Below are 22,131 nucleotides of genomic sequence, written 5' to 3' on the forward strand. Positions count from 1 at the left end.
AGCGCAGGCGTGAAGCAGCTCGCCTGAGCGAGGCAGCGGCAGTCGGGCCTCTGGCGCTCTGCCATCTCCTCTGTTGCGCCAATAAAACACGTTCATTCTTGTCACTTAGATTTTGCAAACACTAAATAAACTATTTTTAATACCTGGCTTGGCAGGCAGGTTTCACTGAACGCAACTCATCTCGGGAGATGAGGCCAATGGCTTTCTAGAATCGCTTCTTTCACAGTAACACATCAGGTCTCCTGTTGCTTTTTAGTAAGGAAAGGGAAAAAAAGCTCTTTTAGAAAGCTGGGACCCAGCACACCCATCTTTGTCCCACATCTCCCTCTTCAGCGGGCCGGGCTCACGCAACTCCAGGGTCAGAGGCGAGCAGTCGTGCCTTCCAGCAGCGAGTGGAAACGCGCTTGGCGCAACTCCTTCGTAGCGTCGCCTCCTGCGAGCGCAGGATTGCAGGGCATCACAGAGTCGCTCGCAACAACACGGGGGAACTCCCTGCGAGCTGTCGCGAGCCTTTCGCTGCGACACCCGCAGCCAGACTGAATCACAGGGCCACGCGCTGGATGTACTCGTCTGAAAGATGACGGGTGAGGCGAAGGCGGCAGGCAGCAGCCTCCGCGCACGTTCATTTGGAACCGGCCTTTAACGCCAGTGGAAATTTACCCCACCAGAAGTGGAGCACGCGCCCGACTAACTCTGAGAACGCGATGGTTGAGACCTCGGAAAGAGCCGAGTAGATACTTGGCCTCCGCCTGCTCCTGGGGCTATGGACGGCACCGCTGCTCTTGCTTTGTTTGCTCTTTCAGTTAAGATCATTCAGGTCCACGTTTTCTCCTTTTGGGGAGGTGGGAGGGAGGGGGCAGCAGCTCTGACCCGAGACAGCTCACAAAACCGAGTTCGAAATCCAACTGCTGGTCCCTTAAAGCTGAGCAGGAGTTCAGGAGCTGCTATTCGGGCATGGGCACAAGCAGAAGGCAAGGTCTTTGCAGCTATGTCATAAGCCCAGGGGGAGCTGCTGTTTCCCGCTTGCCCATTCTGCTTTACCTCCTTGCCAATGGCACGATCGACCGTTTCGGCCCACCGGTGTCCGAATGAGAGTCTGGGCCCCCTGGCATCGATTAGTGCATTTATGCTTTGTGTGCTTGACATCTCACAGAAAGAGGAAGAAACTTGTAAGCGAAGACATGAATACGGGAAGCAGGTGCTGACCATCCAGGGAGAGCATGTGTTTCACAGCCAGCCATGTCAGGTCCCTTACTAGCGAGCCATCTGCGAAGACAAAAGGAGGGGGAATAGCTCTGCAACCAGCCAAGAGGGGATCAATCCCTGCTCCAAGGGCAGAGGCAGATTCCTCTTTCCCACGTGAATACAGCACAAGATCCAGAAGGGCTGCTTTGTCTTGGCCTGCGGGGCACACTTCACGATACAGGGCGGATGCCTCCGAGTGACGCCCCAGAGCAAAGCCAGCAGCGCAGGACGCCAGCCCGGCACTCCCTGCCCCACTTCCAACCAGGCCCATGCGCAAACAGAAGACAATCCTACCTTGCTCACAGCAATGGCTGGGTTTTAAACCCCACTCCTCATCAGTACTTATAGAGCTGAGCCAGTCTTTGACCTGCCAGCACAGCCAAGGGGGCTTTTCTCCTCAGCAGGGGCTGGTGATTCTGGGAAAACCCAAACGATTGGGAAATGCAGCTAAGTACGCTGAGTGCAAGGAGATGTGCAGAGGGGGTCTGGCCACAAGACTGGCACGATCAGTCTGGAGGGACCTTGCACCCATCTGGGGTAAAGCTGTGGGAGGGGAACGAGGCTTCGATCTCCAGCTACTACAGACTGGGCTGAGACCTCTCACAGGGGCCGGCTGCCTCCTCCTGCCAGGAGCTGCTCTTCCACCTGCCCTTGGCAGCCCCCAGGGCTGGCCACCTGGAGACAGGCTCCCCAGCAGCGTGGAGCTGGGCCCAGCTTCCAACGGCAGCTCTGCTGTTTCTTATCAGCTCCTGCCTAGCGAGCACACGCCTGCTCTACCCGTGTCCTCCCAGCCACAGCTCTCACCCTGGCCGTGGCAGGAAAGACGCAGAGGAAGCCACTGCAGGGTTGTGGGAATCTGCCTGCCGTACCTGGGCTGGGCTGCAGGAAGCTGCCCGGTTCCTTTCTTACTGACCTGAGCCCGGGGAGAGCCGTACCTGCCCCTTGCAGTCTGCCCCCCGCCTTACGCAAAGGAGACGGAGGCACAGAGAAGAAGCAACGTCCCAGGGTCCCACAGGATAGCTGTGGCACGGCCAGGGACAAACCCTAATCTGGCCTGCCCTCTAGCCATGCACCTGCCTTCCAGTCTGCCCTGCTGCCTCCTGGGTGAGGAGGAAGGCAGCCAAACCCCACTGCCAAAACCAACTCACGCAGGACGAGTTGCGGAAGCAGCTCGTGCCACCTGCTTCCCCGAGCCTGGGCGGATCCTATCGTGCCAGGTCCCAGCTGCCCCCTCCTCATGCATGTCAGGTGTCACAGAGCAGCAAGTGGGGCAGACTCGATTCGCCCCAAGAACCAGCCTGGCCTCATTAACACCATGGTGCCTGCTTGCTCAAGCGGAAGACAGGCGGACTGTAGTGCTTCCAGCTGGCTCACACCAGTTTCCAAGGGGAGGGTGAGAACAGACCAGCCCCCATGGAAGGACTGTGGCTGGAAGACAGGCGAGCGCATGGCTAAGAAAAGCTCAGAAATGAGCCTTCCCATGAAACACGCTGCTGCACGGACGATGTCCCCATCCCCAGGCTCACCTTGACTATGAGGGCTGCCAGGACCCCCAGCACTGCCATGATGATCAGGCCGATTTTGCCTTTGTTAAACTTCTTCAAGAGGATGAACTTTGCCCAGTCCACTTTCTTCTGGCTGCCGGGCGGGTATCGGATTTTGTTCGCGCCTTCCAAGCCCAGCGACTTGATCAGGCAGGCGCGGCGATGGGAGAAGGTCTCAAAGCTGTGCCTGCCATGGTAAGCACCCATCCCGCTGGTCCCTAAGAGCAACGCATGTTAGTTAGCAGGATGCTGGCTGGGCCGGGGGGAGCAGACAGGCAGCACAAGGACAACGAGGGGGCTGAAGAGAAAGCCCGCGACCAGAATGACTCCTGTCAGAGTGACTTGTCCTGTGTCAGGTGCTTGGAGGGCCCCAGTCTGGGTCCTACAGCACAAAGCCCCCAGCATGGCTGGAGTCCCTGGCAGGCACTTTCTGCAAGGGCTGAACAGCCCTGGAGTCCAAGTCAGCGCCTGGCCCTGGGAGAGGTGTTCCTAGGGCAGGGAGGCGGGTACAGACGGAGCCTGCGGCAGAGAACATGGCCCCATGTTTCTGCAGGAAAGCTCTGCACGCAGTGGCAGGCTCTGGGTGGGCACCTGAGCACCAGAAGCTGGAAGGGACTCACCGACTCCGCCGAAGGGCAGGCTTGGGAGGGAGTAATGCATGATGACATCGTTTGCCGTCACGCCACCGCTGGAGGTCTCCGCAATCACCCGCTTGATCAGCTAGCGGACGACAGAGACGTCACAGAAACCCCAGGACAAGCTTCGAGCACAGCCTCTCCGTGCTGATCCAGGGTGAAGGCCCCTCACGCTCTCTCTCTGTGGCCTAGTGTTGCCTAGACAGGCGTACTTGGGAAGCATCCCCCTGGCACAAACTTAAGGGCTGAACTTTGACCGTGGCAGTCCCAGAAGCACGCCCAGCACACACCGTCCTCCCAGCCACCTCAGCTGCTTGCAGCACAAACATTCATGCTCTTCAACTTTGCTTTCATGGGGGCAACGCTCCAAAGCCAAGTGCAACGAGACTTGGGAGGCCATGAAGTGGATTGACCATCCCACAGCTCTGGCATGGGACGGCTCCTTTCTAGCCTAGGCCCAGCCAACAGGGCACAGGCCATTTCTGGGAGTGAACCTGGGGTCTGGCTCACTTGGGAGATGCTCTCACAACCCACCTGCTATGAAATGCAGGTTTGATGGTGCCAGGGTGGCTCCCTGCTGCACTCCATGGGCTGGCAGGCAGGCAGGCTACCCAGGGCCAAGCGTAATGCTGAGAACGTCTGTGCTGGAAAGGCCTATGTGTGCAGGCTTCAGCTGCCTGATAACCAGCCTCCTCTGGGTGCCATAACCCCTTCCACACATAGTAGCTAAGCTCAACCCCAGGCCTTCCCTGTTGGAGGACCAGAAAGTCTCTAGACCCAATCACCTCCACTGCAGATGTGCCCACTCTCTGAAGTCAACGGCATGGCACCCAGCAGCTGAGCCCTGCTGGGGTCAGCTCCCCAGACACTTGCCTCGTGCTCTGGTTTGGTGGTGCCCTGCCCCGCAGCAGCGTGCCTACTGAGCAGGAGAGCACTGTCCTGCCTGGGACCTTCAACCAACCAGAAGCACAATTCGCCCAGTCACGTTACAGGTGAAGGCAACCTGCTTGTTATCAACCAGGCATTGCTCAACTGGCACTTCGGTCTCTGCTCCTTCGCCAAGCAGCAGGTTCTTGCATAACACACTTTCGATCCCCGTGTAAACAGGCCTGAGCCAGATGTCTAAGTCACCACCCCCTCCCTGCTGCACTTCCACGTGTGGCTGGGGGATGGGCTGAGAGCCGGAGGATGTCACTTAAACCCTAGTGCCCTCAAGACATGCATGGGAGTTTGCAAAAGCTTTCAAAATATCTCATATTACATAGCGCAAGAGCCGGCGGTTAGCACCAGTGAAAGCCAAACACATGATGATGCCAGGGGGGGACAAGGGAAGGAGGTACAGCACTTAAAAGCAAGCAAGAGAGTTACCTCCAACTGGGGAACAAACCTACCTTTTTGTCATTGGAAAATACATACAAGGCGAGCGGTTTCTCCCGCTGATTTATGAACTGAATGGCCTCATCCACATTCTTCACAGTCACGATGGGAAGGACAGGCCCAAAAATCTCCTCCTGCATGATCCTGGATTCTGGGTTCACGCTGGTGAGGATCGTTGGAGCTGCAGTGTACAGAACAGCAAATCAGAGGCACCGTGGCATGGAGAAGCCAGTGCTCTGCTGCAGACCACCTCACCCCCACCCCCACACAGGGTACGTGTCATTTGGGGCATGTCAAGTAACTGAGCTAAGATCACCTGGCAAAGCCAGGCCCAGGTCTGCTCTCTGACTCCTGCTCTGGTCCCTTTTAGAAAAGGCGGAAGATCTGCCCATCCAGCCTGGGGTCCGGTCCCTGACAGCAGCAAGCCGTAGAGGGAGATCATGTGAACAGGGCACGTGTAGCATAACCCACTGTCATACCCCCTCCAACATCAACGACCAAGGATTTGGGGGTCTCAGAGGATACATCCCTGTTCTATTTAACAGCTCACAATGGGCGCGTCCTCCATGGATCTGTCCGGTCTTTTCTGAATTTGGTCATGGTCTCTGCCTCTAAACCCCCCCTGTGAAAACAAGCTCTGGAGGTGAGCTGTGTGCAGCGCAGAAAAGTGCTCCCTGTTGTTCTGAACCTCTCTCCTGCAAATCTCAGCAGGTGCCTCCTAGTTCTTGTATCACGAGGCTTGGTGAATAACACTGCTCTGTTCACGGTGTCCACCCCCTAGGTCACCGTACAGCCCTTCTTTCCTCACTGCAGAGTCCCAGTCTTTTCAGGCACTTCTGGTACTGAGAGGCTGTTTGGCTGCAGGAGGCCTTTCCTGCAGATGAACTCTCTGCCTACCCATAAGCACCCACTGGATTCCCTGCAAAGCCCAAGAGCTGGAAGGGCAAGCCAGCAAATGCCGAAGCAGGGAGGCCAGCCGTGGCACACAGCTAGCAGCTCCCCACCAGCCCCTCCTTCTCTGCCAGTGCAGGCAGAATACCTATAAAGCAGGTGGCCTCGTCAGCCTCCCCTCCATGTGCTATCTTCTGCCCTTCCAGCAGACTCATCACCCTTTTGAAGTGGCGCTTGTTGATGATCCTTTCATAATCTGAGGAATTTTTCACATCTTCCCCGTAGAATTCCTGTGGGGCGAGAAAGGATCAAAGCTGGAAAGATTTCGTCACGCGGGCAGTCACCGCGGGCAGCCGATGAGTGGCCACAAAGGCTGAGACTCCCCCCACTGCTCGGGCTGGACCAATTTCTCACTCCCAAGCACCTGTGGCATCTCCCACAAATCCACTCTTTGCTCTGCGGGAGCTACTCTCTATGGAAACTGCCGCAGCAGCAGAGAGCTGAAACCCAACCGTCTTGGGTAAACAGGGCTGGCACCAGCAAGAACGAGTGGCACCACTCTTGTAAAGAAGATAATACTCAGCACTGCCAAGGGCTTGGGAGCGGTGGAATAGGTTACAAACTCTCTTAATAAAACTTCTCAAGCCTGAAATACGAGTCTGAAATCATGGAAGCCCCAGGGACAGCTGCTGGGACAGACGACAGTGCACAGGTTTCCAATGCACGAGCAACTTGAATGCTCACCTTCAGGGTCTTCTTGATGTTCTCCACCACTCTGCTCTGGATGGCCTGGTCGCAGAGGACGTAATCCGGGGCAATGCAGGTTTGCCCACAGTTCGCGTACTTCCCCCATGTTACGCGCCTGAAGAGAAGGATTTCTCTGTTTACTGGGGTATGTGCCCACAGCAACAGCTAACTTCTTTGAGAGTGGAAGGAGAGGTGCTTGCTAGCAGCCTCCCCAGCACCCCCCGAGCCTCCTTCCAAAGTGCTGACGAAGCACCGCAGAACAAACCTCCTCCCACACTGCCTCGGCGGGGAGCAAAGGGCTGGCATTTCCTGTAAAAACCCAAGCCCTAGAAACGCTCTGTGCCTGTAGGTTTGCAAGCCATACGAGGGCCAGGCTGGTCTCCCCAGGACCCGTGAGGAGACGGGGGAATCTCCCAGCTCAGAGCAACAGGGTGCCAAAATCTGCAGATGTCAGGAGCGACGGGTCATTTCTGCCCAGCTCTCTGCTACATCAGCCCCTGGGCAAATGAACCCTGCAGCCTTCTGCTCTGAAGCGAAAACACCTGGACCAAAGCCATCAGCTGAGCAGCAGCCACTTCAAAGATACAGGGACTGGCAGCCAGGGCTGAGACCAAATGGGACAGTCAGCCACAGCTACAGCCTCGCAAACTTCTGTCTTTCAGGCCCGTTACAAAGCACTGAAGCTCCGGTTTTAGTATTGTCAGCAGCACAGGTATCGGCCACGTAATTGGGAGCTGGCAGAGGATCTTGCCATTTGGGCTAAGAAGGATCTGTCTATCAATTCAGGAAAACTCAAAGCTGGGCTCTGACCAGGACTGAAACCTTGCGCAGATGCAACTCCTGACACAGGACCCAAGCCACTCGTGCTCTGGCACATTACAGCACTTGGCAATTTTTGTTGCTAGCACAACTTGGGGCTCCTGTGCTAGAGCCTGGGCTTTTGGTCAGGCCAGCAGGGAACACCAAATACAATTTGATTCCTTTCTAACAGAGTCAAACAAACCAGCCTGGACTCCTGAGAAAGTTGATTATGGGAATAAGAGCTTACTGGCCGAGTCAAGGAGTGCCCCGCCTCGTGACTATTTGGCTTGGTGCTGTTCAGCCGTTCAGGGTTTGGGGAATGGGCTGTCTGGCTTGGTGTGGGCAGCTGGCTGTGCTCAGTCTGCAGCCAGGGAGCTGTGGACTTTGGCCTGTGTTTGGCAGTACAGCTGGGAAAGCTGCATGGGCTGATAAGATGACAAGACTCCAGTGCTGCGGCCTTGAACCTGCACGCAGCCCTGCTTACAGAGCAGTATGCATTTTTAATAAACCTTGGTGCCAAGTAAAAGAAGTCTCAGCTTATATCCCCAGCTGAGCAGGGCTCCTGGCATGCACCTCAGGAAACTTCAGACCAAACCGCTAACAGCTGTTTAAGAAGGAAACAGTCAGCCAAACTTGCTGAAAGGAAAGGCAAGTCTTCAGCACAGGCAAAGCTGCACATCAGGCCGACATGGGTTTGGGGTCTATGTCTCCAGGAATCTTACTGCTCTGTCAAAAGGCAGAGAGAACAAACAGCGTACAAGAGGTACAGTGAGGACCACGAGCCTCCAATATACCTCCACCCCGCACACCTTCCCCACAGATTTCTCCGCTCTCCAGCACCTGAACCCTTGGAGGGCAACCTGTATGAGTCTCACCTGCAGGCAACATCAATGTCGCAGTCCTTGTCTATGTAGCACGGACTCTTCCCCCCCAGTTCAAGTGTAACAGGGGTGAGGTGCTTGGCAGCAGCTTCCATGACAATTTTGCCCACCACGGGATTCCCGGTGTAGAAGATGTAATCGAACCTCTGCTTCAGCAGCTCAGTTGTCTCAGGAATGCCCCCGTGGACCACCTGGTACAGCTCCTTGCAAAGCAGAAAGGAACAGCTGCGAGTGTTAATGGGCTCATTTTGGTTTGCCACTGCTGCACGGCACACCGGCGCAGGAACGTCCTGCGGGAACACTTTCCCTCGGCAGCTCAGCACGGGGAGGTAGCTATGCAACTGGCAGCCTGCTTTCCTGGACTCTCAAGAAAATGCACGGACCCCAGAAAAGGAAGCATCTGCAGCTGGCAGAATCGGAGCCCCACCTAAAGGGTTTTTTTGTTTTTTGCAAGCAGGCAGTTTGCCTGTTACCTGTTAATCCTTCCAGTTTAGACACCGATGAGGCTATTGCATTCAAACCTCTTGGCAAGGAGGAGAGGGGCCTATACAGCCACAGCCTGCAGTTGGGCCTGAATTGGCATATGCAGCATCTTGAACACAGAAATCACCGGCATCAGGCACAGGCACGTGACATCTGCAGGATTTAAGCTGCTGCCTCCGTCATGCTCCTGCACCTATGTTCTCTGTAAGCTGAAGTGCTGCGCTTGGAGCAAAAGGGTTCGCTCCTCCCTGTCCCGGCTAAATGAACCTGTATGCTGCCAGCAGGCTGGGCGGGGGAAGCTCAGCCCGTCTTCACCCTTCGAGAGGAGTCGCTCAGTTGCTAGCTGGCCCCAGCAAGAGCCCTCCTGCCACTATAGGCATAAACCCTTGTGCTGCAGGGTCTAGCCTGGTGACATCCTACAAGGGGATGTCATGCCCCGAGTCTTCCCATAGGAGGTTTCTAGCACCTTCTGCTGACAAACCCAACTGCAGGTAAGAGGCTGAGCTGACTGGACCCAGGATCCAGGGCTGTTCCTATGCTCCTGCCAAAGGAGAAGCCTGTAACTGCATGGAAGGGAAGTGTCCGAGGGTGGCAGGTGGGCAAACCACAGCTGTCTGTTGACTGGGTCAGACAAAGCTAGACTGAACATGCAGCCAAGGACAGCTCCCCGCCCTCAGCACTCACCTGCCAGTCCTGCAAGGCACCCGTGTCCGAGGAGCGTGGAAACCCATGCAACGTGCCCTCCCCAAAGCTCCTCCCCCGCCGATTAAGAACCAGGCTGGGACAAGCCTGGAGCAGCCCACTCCTCCACCACTGCGAATGGTGTCAGGACTGCCCAGAGCTGCCTTGAACTGAAACCTCAGGTGAGCCTGTCCCCTAATGAATAAGGCTTGGCAGAACGCACAGGCCCCATGGCTTTATTCTTTCAGTGAGAGCTTGGAAAGCCACCAGAAATGTGCCTGGGCAGCCAGGGCTCTCCATGCTGGAAACTAGGGCCGCAAGCAAAAAGTACTTGACGTCGACTCCAACGCCCTGATCCCCAAAGCTACTGACTTTAGAAATTAAAGCTATCCTGCTGCTGCAGGTGTTGAGGGACACTAGGGGCAGGTCATGTCAGACCAATCTGATTGCCTCTTATGATCAGGTCACAAAAGCATTGGATGCAGGTGTCCCCGTGGACGTAGTCTTTCTGGACTTCAGCAAAGGCCTTTGACACCGTCTCCCACCCCATCCTCATTAAGAAATTGGGTGACTGTGGCACTGATGCCTACACAGTCAGATGGACTGCAGATCAGCTGAAGGGTCATACTCAGAGGGTGGTGGTGGCGGACGGGTCATATTCGACCTGGAGAGGAATGGGCAGCGGAGTCCCCCAGGGCTCGGTCCTCGGGCCCGTGTTGTTCAATCTCTTTATCAGCGATTTGGACAACGGGGTGAAAAGCAACCTGTTTAAATTCACTGATGATACCAAAATTTGGGGTGAGGTGACGACGCTAGTAGGGAGAGAGACTGCAGCAAAACCTGGACAGGTTGCAGGGGTGGGCTAACAAACGCAGGATGCGTTTCAATACTGACAAGTGCAGGGCGCTGCACGTGGCCAGTAGTAACCAGCAGCACTCTTATAAGATGGGAAACTCCCTTCTTGAGAGCACGGAGGCAGAAAGGGATCTTGGAGTCATTAGTGACTCCAAGATGAACATGGGCTGACAATGCGAGGTCACGGCTGGCAGGGCTAACCGGACCTTGTCCTGCATCCACAGGTGCATCTCAGGTAGGGCCAGGGAGGTGATCCTCCCCCTCTACGCGACACTGGTCAGGCCACAGCTGGAGTACTGCGTCCAGTTCTGTGCGCCCCACTTCAGGAGGGATGTGGACAACACGGAGAGGGTCCAGAGGAGGCCACCCACATGATCCGGGGACAACAGGGCAGACCCTACAATGAGAGACTGCGGGACCTGAACCTGTTCAGCCTCCACAAGAGAAGGGATCTGGTGACCATCTGTAAACTCGCTAGGGGGGGACCAGAAGGGTTTGGGAGAGACCTCGTTTCCCCGAGGGCCCCCTGGCATAGCAAGGAATAACGACCACAACTTGTTGGAGAGGAGGTGTAGATTAGACATCCACAAGAACTACTTCACTGTCAGGGCGGCTAGGAGCTGGAACCAACTTCCAAGGGAAGTGGTGCTGGCTCCTGCCCCCGGGGTCTTTAAGAGGAGGCTTGACGGCTAGCTGGCTGGAGTCATTTAAACCCAGTTTTTTCTCCTGCCCAGGCGGGGGGGGTCGGATCTGAAGATCTACAAGGTCCCTTCCAACCCTACTTCTATGATTTTATGGGAACAGAACTGTTTGCTCAGAGCACACGAAACTGAGCACATAAGTGGCCGTCAGGCACTAACTGCTGTATTCCTCTGCAATACTGCGTGCATGCTTTGGGAAGACAAGCTGATGCTTTTGGCTGACACTGTGGAAAGTCAGCACCTGCCCTGCCGAGCTCCCGTGGCTTCCATCGGGGTGTAGGTCCTAACTGGACTGCTACGCAGCAGGCCGGCAGGGAACGGTGTAGGAAGGGGACTCCTGTCGTGGGAAAGTGACTCCTGTCCGATTCGACAGTGCAACAAGGCTGAGGAACGCTCGCCCTCGTGCATGGCTGCCCTGAATGCCACCAGCCTGTTTTCACTGCCCTAATCCCTCCACACAGCTCACCTCTGATTATCACGCAGAGCAATCTTATTCCCAGCACCGCCCCCATTGCACCTGTTTGCTTTAGCTCCCAGTTGCCTCACAGCAAATTTGTAGGGCAAAGGCTGCCTCTTTTTCTGCTTGCCTTGCAGCACCTGGCACGGCAACTGCAGGGACCCAGAAGGATCAACTCACCGGGTCAAGATACTGCGGGATCAGCTTGGCAACGAGGTTTGCCGTGTGCTCGCTTAACTCCGATGGCTTAATCACCACAGCATTTCCTAGGACACAAAATCAGGGCAAGGATCTTACCTGCTCGAGCATCCTCAGAGGAGACAGGATAGCCACGGGAAGAAGCCCACAGAGCACAGGGGCCAGGGGCAGGGCTGCCTCATACCTGCCGCAATAGCCCCTATCAGTGGCTGGATCACCAATACGAAGGGGTAGTTCCAGGCCCCGATAACCAGCACCACGCCCAGCGGCTCATGGTGGATGTAGGCCTCATCCGTCAGTGTCAGGATGGTCTTTTCCACAGGCTGGGGCGCAGCCCACGACGGCAGTTTGTCTGTGACCAAGGCAAGCTCCCCCAGGAGGCCCAGGATCTCGTGATTGTAGGCGTTGTACTCGTTCTGAAACAAGGCAGCTCGAGGTAAGCGTCGAGGCAAAGGCGCAGCTCGCCGCCCAGGAGAAACAGCACAAGACCAAATGCTGCAGGAGGGGAAACGGCCTGAGGACAGCACGCAGCAGGACCCTGGCTGCTAGTCAGCCGCCCCCGAAGGAAAGAAAGCAAAGCAGAAACTGAAGGAAGGGGAGAACCAAGCCACTGGCACACGCAACGCTCAGCTCCCCATGCCACGTCTCCTTGCTAGGGTGATTTTAAAGCGCCCCTTGTGCAAAGCCCTGGTTGAGGCAAATATTTGGAGGCCAAAGCCTCCTGCCTTACAAAACCCTGAGGCCTCTCGGTGCCTTTTGCCAGGGAGCGACACAACCCTGTTGCACAGAAAGAGCGCGTCGCACGCGGTTTGCAGAGAGCAAGGACCTTTTTGATGTCTGCATTGATGGCCGCTAGGATTTCCCTCTCCTGCTCCTTGATCATGCGCTCCAGGGCCTTCAGCTGCTGGATCCTGAACTCCACCGCCCGCGACCGGCCAGAGCCGAAAGCCGCTCTCGCTCGCTCCACGGTCCGCTTCACCTCGTCCATGGCGCCGGACGCTGCAGCGAGAAAAGCAGCCTCAAGACACCGCTCTGCCCAGCGCGGCTCAGAGGCCTGCACACGCTTCTGCTGCGCTTCAGGAGCCTTTAAAAGCTCGACCGGCGACCTCCCGCTCCCCCCCTTCAGGAGGGAGGGCCCAGCGCGGGCTCCGGCACGTGCCTCGGTCACGCGAGCGGCTTTCGGGAGTGGAAAGAAACCGCGCGGAGACGCGATTTGGGAAAGGTCCCGCCGGACGACGGGTCTGCAGCAAGTGGCGCTCGAGCCCGGACAGCAAGGAGTGCAGGACAGCCGGGGCCAAGGCCCCAGCAGAGCAAGAAGCAGGCTCTTACGCGAGGGCCTCGCACGGCAGCCGGAGGTCGGACGCGAAGGCGCGGACAGGCGGAGCCGCCGAGAGGGTTTAAGGCAGGGAGGGGCCGCCAGCGCCTGGCAGCGAGCCCGGGGCGGGCCCTGTGCTGGGGGCGGAGCTACAGCGCTCCACTGCTGGACCTGCACGCCGACACGTACGTCGCTGCGCTCTGCTCTGTGCTTATATATGTATTTATTTGCCGAACAACCCCCAGAAACCAAAGGAGAGAGGAGGGGGGCTCCCGCAGACCCAGCCGCCCCGGTTATTCCGCACCGGCTCCGGCCGCACCCCGCGCGAACTGCGCGCTACCGTACTTCCAGCGCACGCCGCGGCCAGCGGCACTTCCGCCTTCCGGGCCACGTGACGCGCGGTTCCGCTCGCCCCCACTCGGGCGATCCCAAGTGGAGCGCGGAGCGCGGACCCCGGACCCCCCCCCCCAGCGGCCGCGCAGTGGGAGGCGCCAGCAGCTGCGCACTGCGGGCCGCGCTCCTCGGGCCCGGCCTGGGGCGGGTGAGGCGCGGGCCCCGGCCCCGCGCCCCACGGCGAGCCAGACACCAGGCCGGGCCCGGGCCCCGGCCCCGGCCCCGCTCCCCCCGGCCCGGGGGGCAGGCTGCAAGGGCTGCCACCGGGCGCGGGAGCATTTCGCACCCCCCGCGGGCCGCGATGGAGCGAGCACGGCCGCCCGCGGGAGCCGACGGGGCCGCGGAGCGGGTTTCCCGGGGGGGGGGGTCGGTGTTGGGAAGATGGCAAGCCCGGGCCGGTCCTCTGCCCCGCTGCCCCCGCGCTCCAGCACCCGGGCACCGCGGGGAGGAGCCACGGCAACGGCCGCTGGCACGTGGAGTGGGGGCCACCGGCACCTGCCCCTGCCCCGGCGGCCGGGGAGCAGGCGCTGCCCGCCTGCAACGCACCCGCAGCCCGTGGAGAGCAGTTTTGCCCAGTCTCTAAGAAACGCGGAAGGAAGAAGGGGGCCGGCCGTCCCTAGGGCTGCAATTACTGCAGCCGTGATGGGTTTCGTCACATTAAAATGAACGAGATGCTCCCCACCCCGCTGGTGTCCCCTCTCCTTGGACCAATTAGCTAGACAGTAGCATCTCCCCCCTGACACAGTCCCTGGCGGCCGAGCTCAGAGCAAACCTTTCCGGGCTGCGCCCTGCCTCCCCCGAGCACACTCACCCGTGAGCTCCTGCACGATCAGCCCCAACTGGTACAGGGCTGAAAGCAGAGGAGACAGGAGCTCCTTCCGGCAGCACGGGAGCCGGGACCAGGGCAGGTTGGGCAGGGCACGAGGGCTGTGAGCCACTGTCCAGCTCTCAAGGGACGGGGCCTGGCGTGGGGGTAAGCTGACCCCAGAGCCCACCAGCAGGGAGGAGATCCAGCAGCAGTGGAGTAGGCAGATTCCCCAGAGGCAGCACTTTCCTCCTGTCCTGGCTTCATGGTTCAGGCCCAGGCTAGGACCAGGGGGCTGTAAGCAGAGCAGGAGGGGGAAGGACGGCTAGTGGGGCTGGGGTAGACGAGGGGCATTTATCCTCCAAGGCTAGGGCCAGAAGTCCCCCATGAACCAATGTAAGTGACCAGAAACCAGTTCAAATCTGTAACACAACAGAAGATCAGTGCACATAAACCTCTTCCAAAAGGGCCCAAACCGGTTTAAGATAAATCTGGATAGGTGTGGTATTAGACTTCACTGATTTAGAAGTTCAATAAACTGATTTAACCCGTCTCAGATCCCCTCCCGATTCAAGTTAACTTACAGTCCCCCAGCATCCCAGGCTGCTTTGCACCTCTGCAGCAACCCCCGTGCAGGTTGGGTGGGCTCCAGCCCAGAGGTGTGCCTCCAGCACCTGGATTCTGGCCTGGACCACCGCAGGCATGGGGCTACAGGTCCAGGATCAACAGTGAATGTTCATTTGCTTATTAGCTCAATCCACCCAGCTTACACTCACCCATAAACATCAAACTGATTTAGCCTTGAGCTTTTACACTGTCTGTACTTAACCTGTCTGTGCAAGTCCACTGTCTCTGCAGGCAGAGGAGTCACAAAACCAGAGAGGAACACAAAAAAACCAACACAATTTATCAGGGAAATGCAGTTTCAAACCACCCTGCTTCAACAGGCCAGATAGTGTGGGAACATGGAGGTAAAAGCAGGCGAGAAATAGCTTCCCAGAGCCCTGCCAGAGTACAAGGGGCTTTAGTGAATAAATGCAGCTCAGTTCGTTTCACGGAGTCACGTGTCTTGAAGGCGGTAGCCGAGCTGATGTTTGCAAGAACAGAATCCTGTCATGCACAGCTCCGATCTGTGGGCTGCATTGTAGGCAGCGCTCGAGCAATGGAAAATGTGAAGCAGCCCAAGAAAGAAAAAGAACAAGAGTGATTGCCTGGGACAGGCCTGGGGAGCAGTTTGCTTTCAGCGGGGGGTTAGAGTCAGCTGCCCACAAAAGGCTTAAGGTAAGGTGTCTGTACAGAGGCAGCACCCATGGCTAGCGACGTAGGGGCCAAACTGGCTTAGAGACTTCCACCAAAGGCCGTCACGCAGAAATACAGCCCCTGGCTAGTGGGCGTAACTGCCAGAGCACAGGCCAAGTGTGTTTTTCAATAAAAGACTTCAGCCAAAACCCAAGGACTTCAACAAAATCTTAAGTCCCAGCCTTCGTCCCAATGATGTGGTTAAGGAAGGGTTGCCGATTAGGAGACAGGCTGCCAGGAGATTTCAGAGGAGAGGGGAAGAAAGGGGAAGAAGGGTAACGAGGAAGTAAGGTGTACATCAGCCTGGCAGTCCACCATTCAAAACACTGGCGGGCCCTGGAAACAGCCATGTTCTGCTTCCCTGGCTCCGGTTCCTGCTCCTTTATCAGCTCTGGGAGACGAGCTATTTCTCTGCATTGCAGTGCGACCTCACAGGGCCACAAAAGACGACAGCGCTTCCAGCCTGGGTCCCAGTAGGGTGCACTTGTACTTCTGGAGCCCAGCCCAGACGGAGAGCAAAGCTGTCTCGCACAACGGCGCAATTACAACATCAGCCTATGCGAGGTAAGGAGAAGCCAGTGTGGTACACAAAACCAAGGGACAGCTCCCTCTCCTCCTCAAAGTGCAAGAGGAAGAACTGGGTCACATTTTTCAAAAGGACTGATTGAATGACTAATCCAGACCCGAAACTGGGAGTGGCAGAGAGATCCGTTCACTGAAGAAAAAATACTCTGGGAAATCTCAGCAGTGGGAGCGGAAGGGGGAAGACTCACTTGTTTTGATGAAATCCCCAAGTGGAGACTGACTGAGGATTGAGCTTCTCAAATCATAAAAGTGAAAACCACTTTTTTCTGGTTTTCGCCAATCTTGCAGGGGACACTGTACACAACAGAGCAGATACAAGATCCAGTAAGTACCGAACACGGTCCCCTCAGGCTAACAGGTGCACCCGGGAAGTTTTACTGAAGGGGTTAAGTGTTTTTTTCCTCTTGCTGTTCAATGCAGAGCTCTGGAGCTAGAAGACATCTCAGGGATCTCTGTCGAAGGAGATGACAGAGTTGCACGCAGCCTTTCTGGTTGTCTCCTCCTGAAAACAGCTCACAAGAATAGCCCTTTCTTCTCGCTCCTGTTTGTACAGCTGTAGACTTGCTGGCAGGAGCAGAGAGGAGATTCAGAGAAAGGAGGCAGTGAGTTCTTGGGGGAAAAGCTGCCCATCTCCCAGCGTTTTGCATCAGAGCCTTCATTTTGTTTCCAGATTAATGTCTGGATAGTTCAGCAGCGCTCCCTTCTCCTCCTGCTTGAGTTGCCTTTTATTGGGATGTGCCAGCTCCGAAGAGATGTTTTCCTCTTCTGGGAGAGGCCCCAAAAAATCCTGATAATGTGGCTAGGAGGAAAAACAAGAGCCCTTTCCCTTGCCACACGGCTCAGCTGGGAAAGCAGCTCGCTGGAAAGACTGACCTTTAGCAGCATTAGCAAAGGGGAAGGTCATTTGCATCCAGCTCCATCAATCCACTGTCCATCGCACCAGTTCTGGCAAGTCCAGCAGCGAACCTTGCTGCTAAAAGCAATTAGGCAGCACCTCACTCAACAGCGCACAGCCGTTATCCAGAAATCTGGTTTGAAAACAAATGCTAAGCAGTCAGAGCGAGATGGGGAGAAAGCAAGCAAGCAGCCTTAGCTTAAGGAGAATGAACTTACCTGCTGCGAGTGGCAGCGTCCAGTTTAACCCACCGCAGCCCTTGGACATCAGCGCAAGCTCGTCAGGCGGCTCCCTGCTCCTGGAATCACCTCTCGGTCTAGGAAGAAAGTCCCGTCTCCTTGCCTCATTCACTTCCTTCTTTTAACCAACGATTCAGAGGTTTTCAAAAGGTGACACGGCTGGCCCCCAGGTAGAAGAGAGGCACCAAGGCTGTACCATAGAAACACTTCTAGTGTCAGTTTATTTTACCTTAATATACATTTATACAGGCCATAATAAAAAGGCTATTACACAACAGTTCAGTGAGTTATTACCTAGTTTCAAGAATGCATGCAGTTACAAAGGAGAGGTAGAAACACTGTATTAAAGACCTAAAAATACAAACATTATATAAACAAACACTTCCAAATGAACCGCTGGAATTTCATACAGATAAATAAGGTAAAAAGTACATTACTTTGTCAAAGTAAAGGAAACACATGGTTATCAGTATACTAAAACAATACCGGTGCAGGAACTCTGTACAACTGTCAAATAGCTCAGATCATGGTATCTAAGAGGATTAAAATTATTTTGTCCTGGAGAATGGTTTATTCAAGTATTCAAGCAGTGAGTAACCAAGAAAAACAAAAAAACAAAAACAAAAATGAAACAAACCCCCAAAACAATTCCCCCAAATAAAATACAGGAACCATTTCCAGAGAAGCTGATTCGCCTAAATACTTCGAGAATTGCTGCCCTGATGATTTGAAGGGATGCTTGAAATGATAAATGCCTACGAGGCTACGTGAAGCTTCCCACCTCTCCCTGAAAACACACACAAAGTGGCCTTGATGTCTGCACGCTGCATGTCCAAATTCCACGCCGCCAAAGCAGCATGCCGATTCCCAGTTTCTCTCCATTCTCACACGGCTCCTCACAGAACCTCTCAGCTTACAGTATTTGTTGTAATACTGTCCAGGAAACAGGATACAGAGAGCTGCTATACACCCAGCGACTGCAGGCATTAATGCACGTACTGCATGCACAACGGAAGATGCAACCAAACTGCTATAGAAACAACCAGCAACTCAAACATTTCTATTACTGAGAAAGTCTGTAGCAGTAAGTTACTCAAGTATTAGACAAATAGGTATAAAATGGAAAGGCTCACATGAATAATACAAGTCTTTACAAGTTTTTCTGAAAGTCTCCTAGAAGCTACATCTGAAATTCTGAAAAGGATTTTATATACAATGAAATGAAACCGTGTCAGCAAAGCCCATTGTGCCTTTTTTAAATTAATAGAGCTTCGAAAATGACTATACAGTTGCTTTAGTAAATTAGTGCAATACAAAGTGTTTTGGAAGAAGAGCATCAAATTGTAGCCATTGCAGCTGACGAAACCATTTAGGGAGTTTGAACAGCTGGAGCAAAGTCTCTTCCATTGTCCGTCTTCTCCCCTGTAAAAGGTGCTTCCTTCCCACCCTGTCCGCTGCGGACCGGTGAGCCGTCTCTGGAACGGGAGCTCATATCCAAGCCAGCTTATCCCCCAAATGCTTCACACTGCACATGTATGCATGTGGAGTTTTACACCTTCATTCAATAGTTTGTTACTGGCAATTAAAAACAAAAAAAAGTCTTCACAAACCTCCAAATGGAATCTTCCCCAAGGAAACACGACTGCACCAGCTTGGTGACGAGGGCTCCAATCTTTATAGTCCTTGGTAAGGAAAATAAAGTCGACCAAGCCAGAATTACACATACAATGCTCTGATTCTTTTAAATTCTGCTGCTATGAGGAAAAACGGAAGGAGTGACTGTATCAATAAGGCAGATTTTCTACAAATGTTGTACGTTTGGAACTTTTCCTCTTTGAATTCACTGCTGCTTCTTTGGTAGTCACCATGGAAATTTAAAATCATCTTCCACAGGGGTGGGGAAGTGGCAACAATTAAGCTGTAGCAAAAGTAGTACAATATCACTGAAGTGGTCCCTTATGTTCACACCACCTGGTCCTTGGGATACTGCTACTGTTCATAAACAGCCACTGTGCTGTAGCAAAGGGCAGAGAGTCTTCGTTCGATGCTAGATTTATCTGGGGACAAGACAAACGTTAAACATGCAAACAGATTCCATGGGTATCAAATCCAGTTGCACATATGGGGGGAAACACTGCAGCAAAACTGGCGTGGCTCAAGTAGCATCAGCCTGAGCCTTTTGAAACCATTCTAGACTGGCTGCTACAAGCAGGCCCCTGGGAAAGGCTGTGCATAAAAACAACCACACACACTTATTTGTGTCCTTGCAGAGCTAAGTGCCTACCCTGTAAGTTTGATACATGGGACAATGACAAATGGAGATCAAAAGAAAGGCCATCCACAAATCAGATGGTTTTATTTCAGACACGTTTCAACACAAGCTTGACAACTCTGCTTTCGTCTAGCCTCGTTTAAGAAGCCGGCACTTCCCTGTTGGGTTTACTTTTCCGTTTTGTTTTCCTTAGTCACAGGCCTATTTTGGCCCTTCCATTTCTGACGCCTTATTTGCTCCTCTCAAAGTTCTCTGGTGTTCAGCTCATCTTTGGGATTAGCAATAGCTTTCTCCACCAGGACAACAGTGCTGAACAGCTTGGTGATGCAAGATGTGCAAAGCATCTGCCCTGGGAAAAGGCATTTTATGGGATCAGCAAATACCACAAGGGGGTGAAATCCTAGATATGCTCAATTCAACAGCAGGAGTTCCCACAGACATCAATCTGGCTGGACTTCAACCCTCACCTCTTCAGCCAGCTCATGCTGCTCTCTGCAGCCTGAGTATACTTTTTATAGTAATGAAACACTTTCTGCATTTTGAAGAAAAGCAGAGGGTAAGGTTTCACCATCAGTAAAGCTGTCCAGAACTCGCACATGCTATCAATATTAACGCAATATACTCCCAATGCATCATCCCGAACAACTTACATTTGTGTACATTTTCTATATCTGCAGGATCCTGCAGTATCTTAGTCAGTCCTTCGAGCAGCAAGGCTGCTTTGTGGTATCGATATGTGATATCTTCCGTCTGCTGAAACATCTCATCCAGTGCCGCTGACTGAACCTGGAATCGTTCAACAGATTCAGAGTTATACGGACTGTTCTACGCAAGTGCCGAAATAAAAGGATGTCTCTGAACAGGCTAGCTGCTAAGTAAGAGCATCATTAAGGGAACGGTTTCACGAGCTTAATTAAGCTGTTCTGGTTTTGCCATTTTAATAGAACAAAGAAATTAACAGGAAAATAGGCTTTCTGTGCCAGATTAAGTGAAGGGCCTCCAGCATACACACACTGTAAAATGCTTTAGGGCCCATAATAGTTAAAGTACATCCCGTACAAAAATACAGTTTAAAAATTATAGGACCACATATATACACACATGCCTTTGCTTTTATTTGCGAGGGAGACATGCCATTTCATGTCCGATTACTCATTCATACAGGTCAAGGGCCCCGCGTGGTCAATACAACTGTATATACAACAACATGTGCAATTCCACTCAACTAGAACTGCCTCTTTCCAGAAACGCAGGTCCCCTGTATATTTGCCACACTTGCTCCCTGCTTTAGCTAACTCCATTTATGTACTCAGAACCCCTCACAAATACAAGCGCTTTTCCTCGCATTTGTTCGTTAACGTTACATTAATGTGCTGACATCCCTCCAACAGAGGAGACTTCCAACTGAAACCAGATGACTGAGGAAGCCATTTGCGATCTGTTTCTCCGCTTCGGCGAGCTTTATTGGGTGAAGCTTCAGCACATAGCCTTGTTACAGATTGTGCAGCTGAGCAGCACATTTCTTACTATCTAAACAAAACCTGCTGACACATAGGAAAGTCTGAGAGCAAACCGTATCTCCCAGGAACTTAAAATGGTCTGTGGGGTGGGGAGAACAAGGCAGCCCATCGGCCCCAGCACTAACAGACGTCAGGGTTGACTGGCTGTGTAGCAGCTCTACAGAAAAGGACCTGGGGGTTACAGTGGACAATAAAGCTGAATACGAGCCAACAGTGTGCCCTCACTGCAAAGAAGGCTAGCAGCATCCTGGGCTGCCTTGGTAGGACTGTTACCAGTAAATCAAGGGAAGCAACTCCTCCCCTCTATTCAGCACTGGTGAGGCCACATCTGGAGTCCTGTGTCCAGTTGTGGCCTCCCCTGTTGCGGAAAGGTTGTGGACAAGTTGCAGAGAGTCCAGCAGAGGGCAACAAAAATGGTTGGGGGGCTGGGGCACATGACTTCTGAGGAGAGGCTGAGGGAACGGGGCTTATTTAGTCTGGAGAAGAGAAGACCAAGGGGGGATTGAATAACAACAGCTTTCAACTACCTGAAGGGTAGATACAAAGAGGATGGAGCTGGACTGTTCTCAGTGTGGGCAGATGACACAAGGAGCAACGGGCTCAAGCTGCCACAAGGGAAGTTGAGGTTAGGTATCAGGAAAAAAAGTCCACTCACTAGGAGGATAGTAAAACATTGGAATAAGTTGCCCGGAGAGGTTGTGGACTCTCCATCCTTGGAGGTGCTTAAGACCCAGGTAGACAAAGCCCTGAATGGGATGATGTAGTTGGGGATGGTCCTGCTTTGGGCAGGGAGTTGGACTAGAAGTGACCTCCTGAGGTCCCCTCCAATCCTAGTTTTCTTTGATTCTGTAATTTAGTACAGTCTGGTTAGATGAAAGGGTCACCCGATAGGGAAGTAACATATAATACCACAAGTTACTTATGCTGCTCTCCATGCCCTAGACATCAGCCAAAGAAACGATTTACCATTTCCACAGCACAGTTGTAGATGAGCTTCTCTGCAGTGACACTGTTGATTTCATCAATGAACCTCTGCTTGTCAGAAAAGAAACGATTCAGCTTTTCGGTCAGCTTCTTGCACATGCCAATGCAGAACTTGTATCGCTCATTCAGATTTCTGACAACTAGAAAGTCACAATGAAGGAGTTAAATTTGGTTTATGCCACAGTTTACCATCTGTGCGTACCTGGGTGGCTTTATATTGCCATTCTCTGTGCTGTTTTTGCTTCAGGAGGGGTGTATTCAACACATCTTCACTTCATATGTATAATCACCCATTCTTTAACTAGCTACTAAAAGCACCTTTCTGCAC

General features: G+C 53.8%; 2 protein-coding genes across 8 annotated transcripts in view; both read right to left on the reverse strand.

Annotated features, from left to right (window-relative positions):
- Positions 1–105: 105 nt before the first annotated feature.
- ALDH3A2 (aldehyde dehydrogenase 3 family member A2) lies at positions 106–13,271 on the reverse strand. Of its 4 annotated transcripts, none has more exons than XM_090025198.1 (12): positions 13,157–13,271; positions 12,323–12,495; positions 11,681–11,912; positions 11,479–11,564; positions 8,116–8,324; positions 6,437–6,554; positions 5,841–5,982; positions 4,816–4,982; positions 3,410–3,509; positions 2,772–3,007; positions 1,540–1,661; positions 106–1,266 (listed from the first exon to the last, which is right to left on the reverse strand). In XM_090025198.1, the coding sequence occupies exons 2-11, from the start codon at positions 12,482–12,484 to the stop codon at positions 1,581–1,583; spliced, it is 1,533 nt and encodes a 510-aa protein (XP_089881324.1). In that variant the 5' UTR covers positions 12,485–12,495; positions 13,157–13,271; the 3' UTR covers positions 106–1,266; positions 1,540–1,580. The 4 variants fall into 4 exon arrangements, with proteins under 4 accessions (XP_089881324.1, XP_089881326.1, XP_089881325.1 ...); XM_090025200.1 differs by lacking the exon at positions 13,157–13,271 and adding an exon at positions 12,826–13,098; XM_090025199.1 differs by lacking the exon at positions 13,157–13,271 and adding an exon at positions 12,656–13,097.
- Positions 13,272–17,220: 3,949 nt separating this feature from the next.
- ULK2 (unc-51 like autophagy activating kinase 2) overlaps positions 17,221–22,131 on the reverse strand; it is a 54,015-nt gene continuing 49,104 nt past the window's right edge. For all 4 annotated transcript variants that reach the window (XM_090024940.1, XM_090024941.1, XM_090024939.1 and 1 more), the window contains 3 exons: positions 21,786–21,943; positions 19,950–20,085; positions 17,221–19,084 (listed from right to left, as the gene is read on the reverse strand). In XM_090024940.1, coding sequence (XP_089881066.1) covers positions 19,017–19,084; positions 19,950–20,085; positions 21,786–21,943 — 362 coding nt within the window. In that variant the 3' untranslated portion in view covers positions 17,221–19,016. The remainder of the gene's footprint in view (positions 19,085–19,949; positions 20,086–21,785; positions 21,944–22,131) is intronic.

Source organism: Crocodylus siamensis, chromosome 13, assembly GCF_052110815.1.
Source record: "Crocodylus siamensis isolate JL-2025a chromosome 13, ASM5211081v1, whole genome shotgun sequence".
NCBI lineage: Eukaryota > Metazoa > Chordata > Crocodylia > Crocodylidae > Crocodylus > Crocodylus siamensis.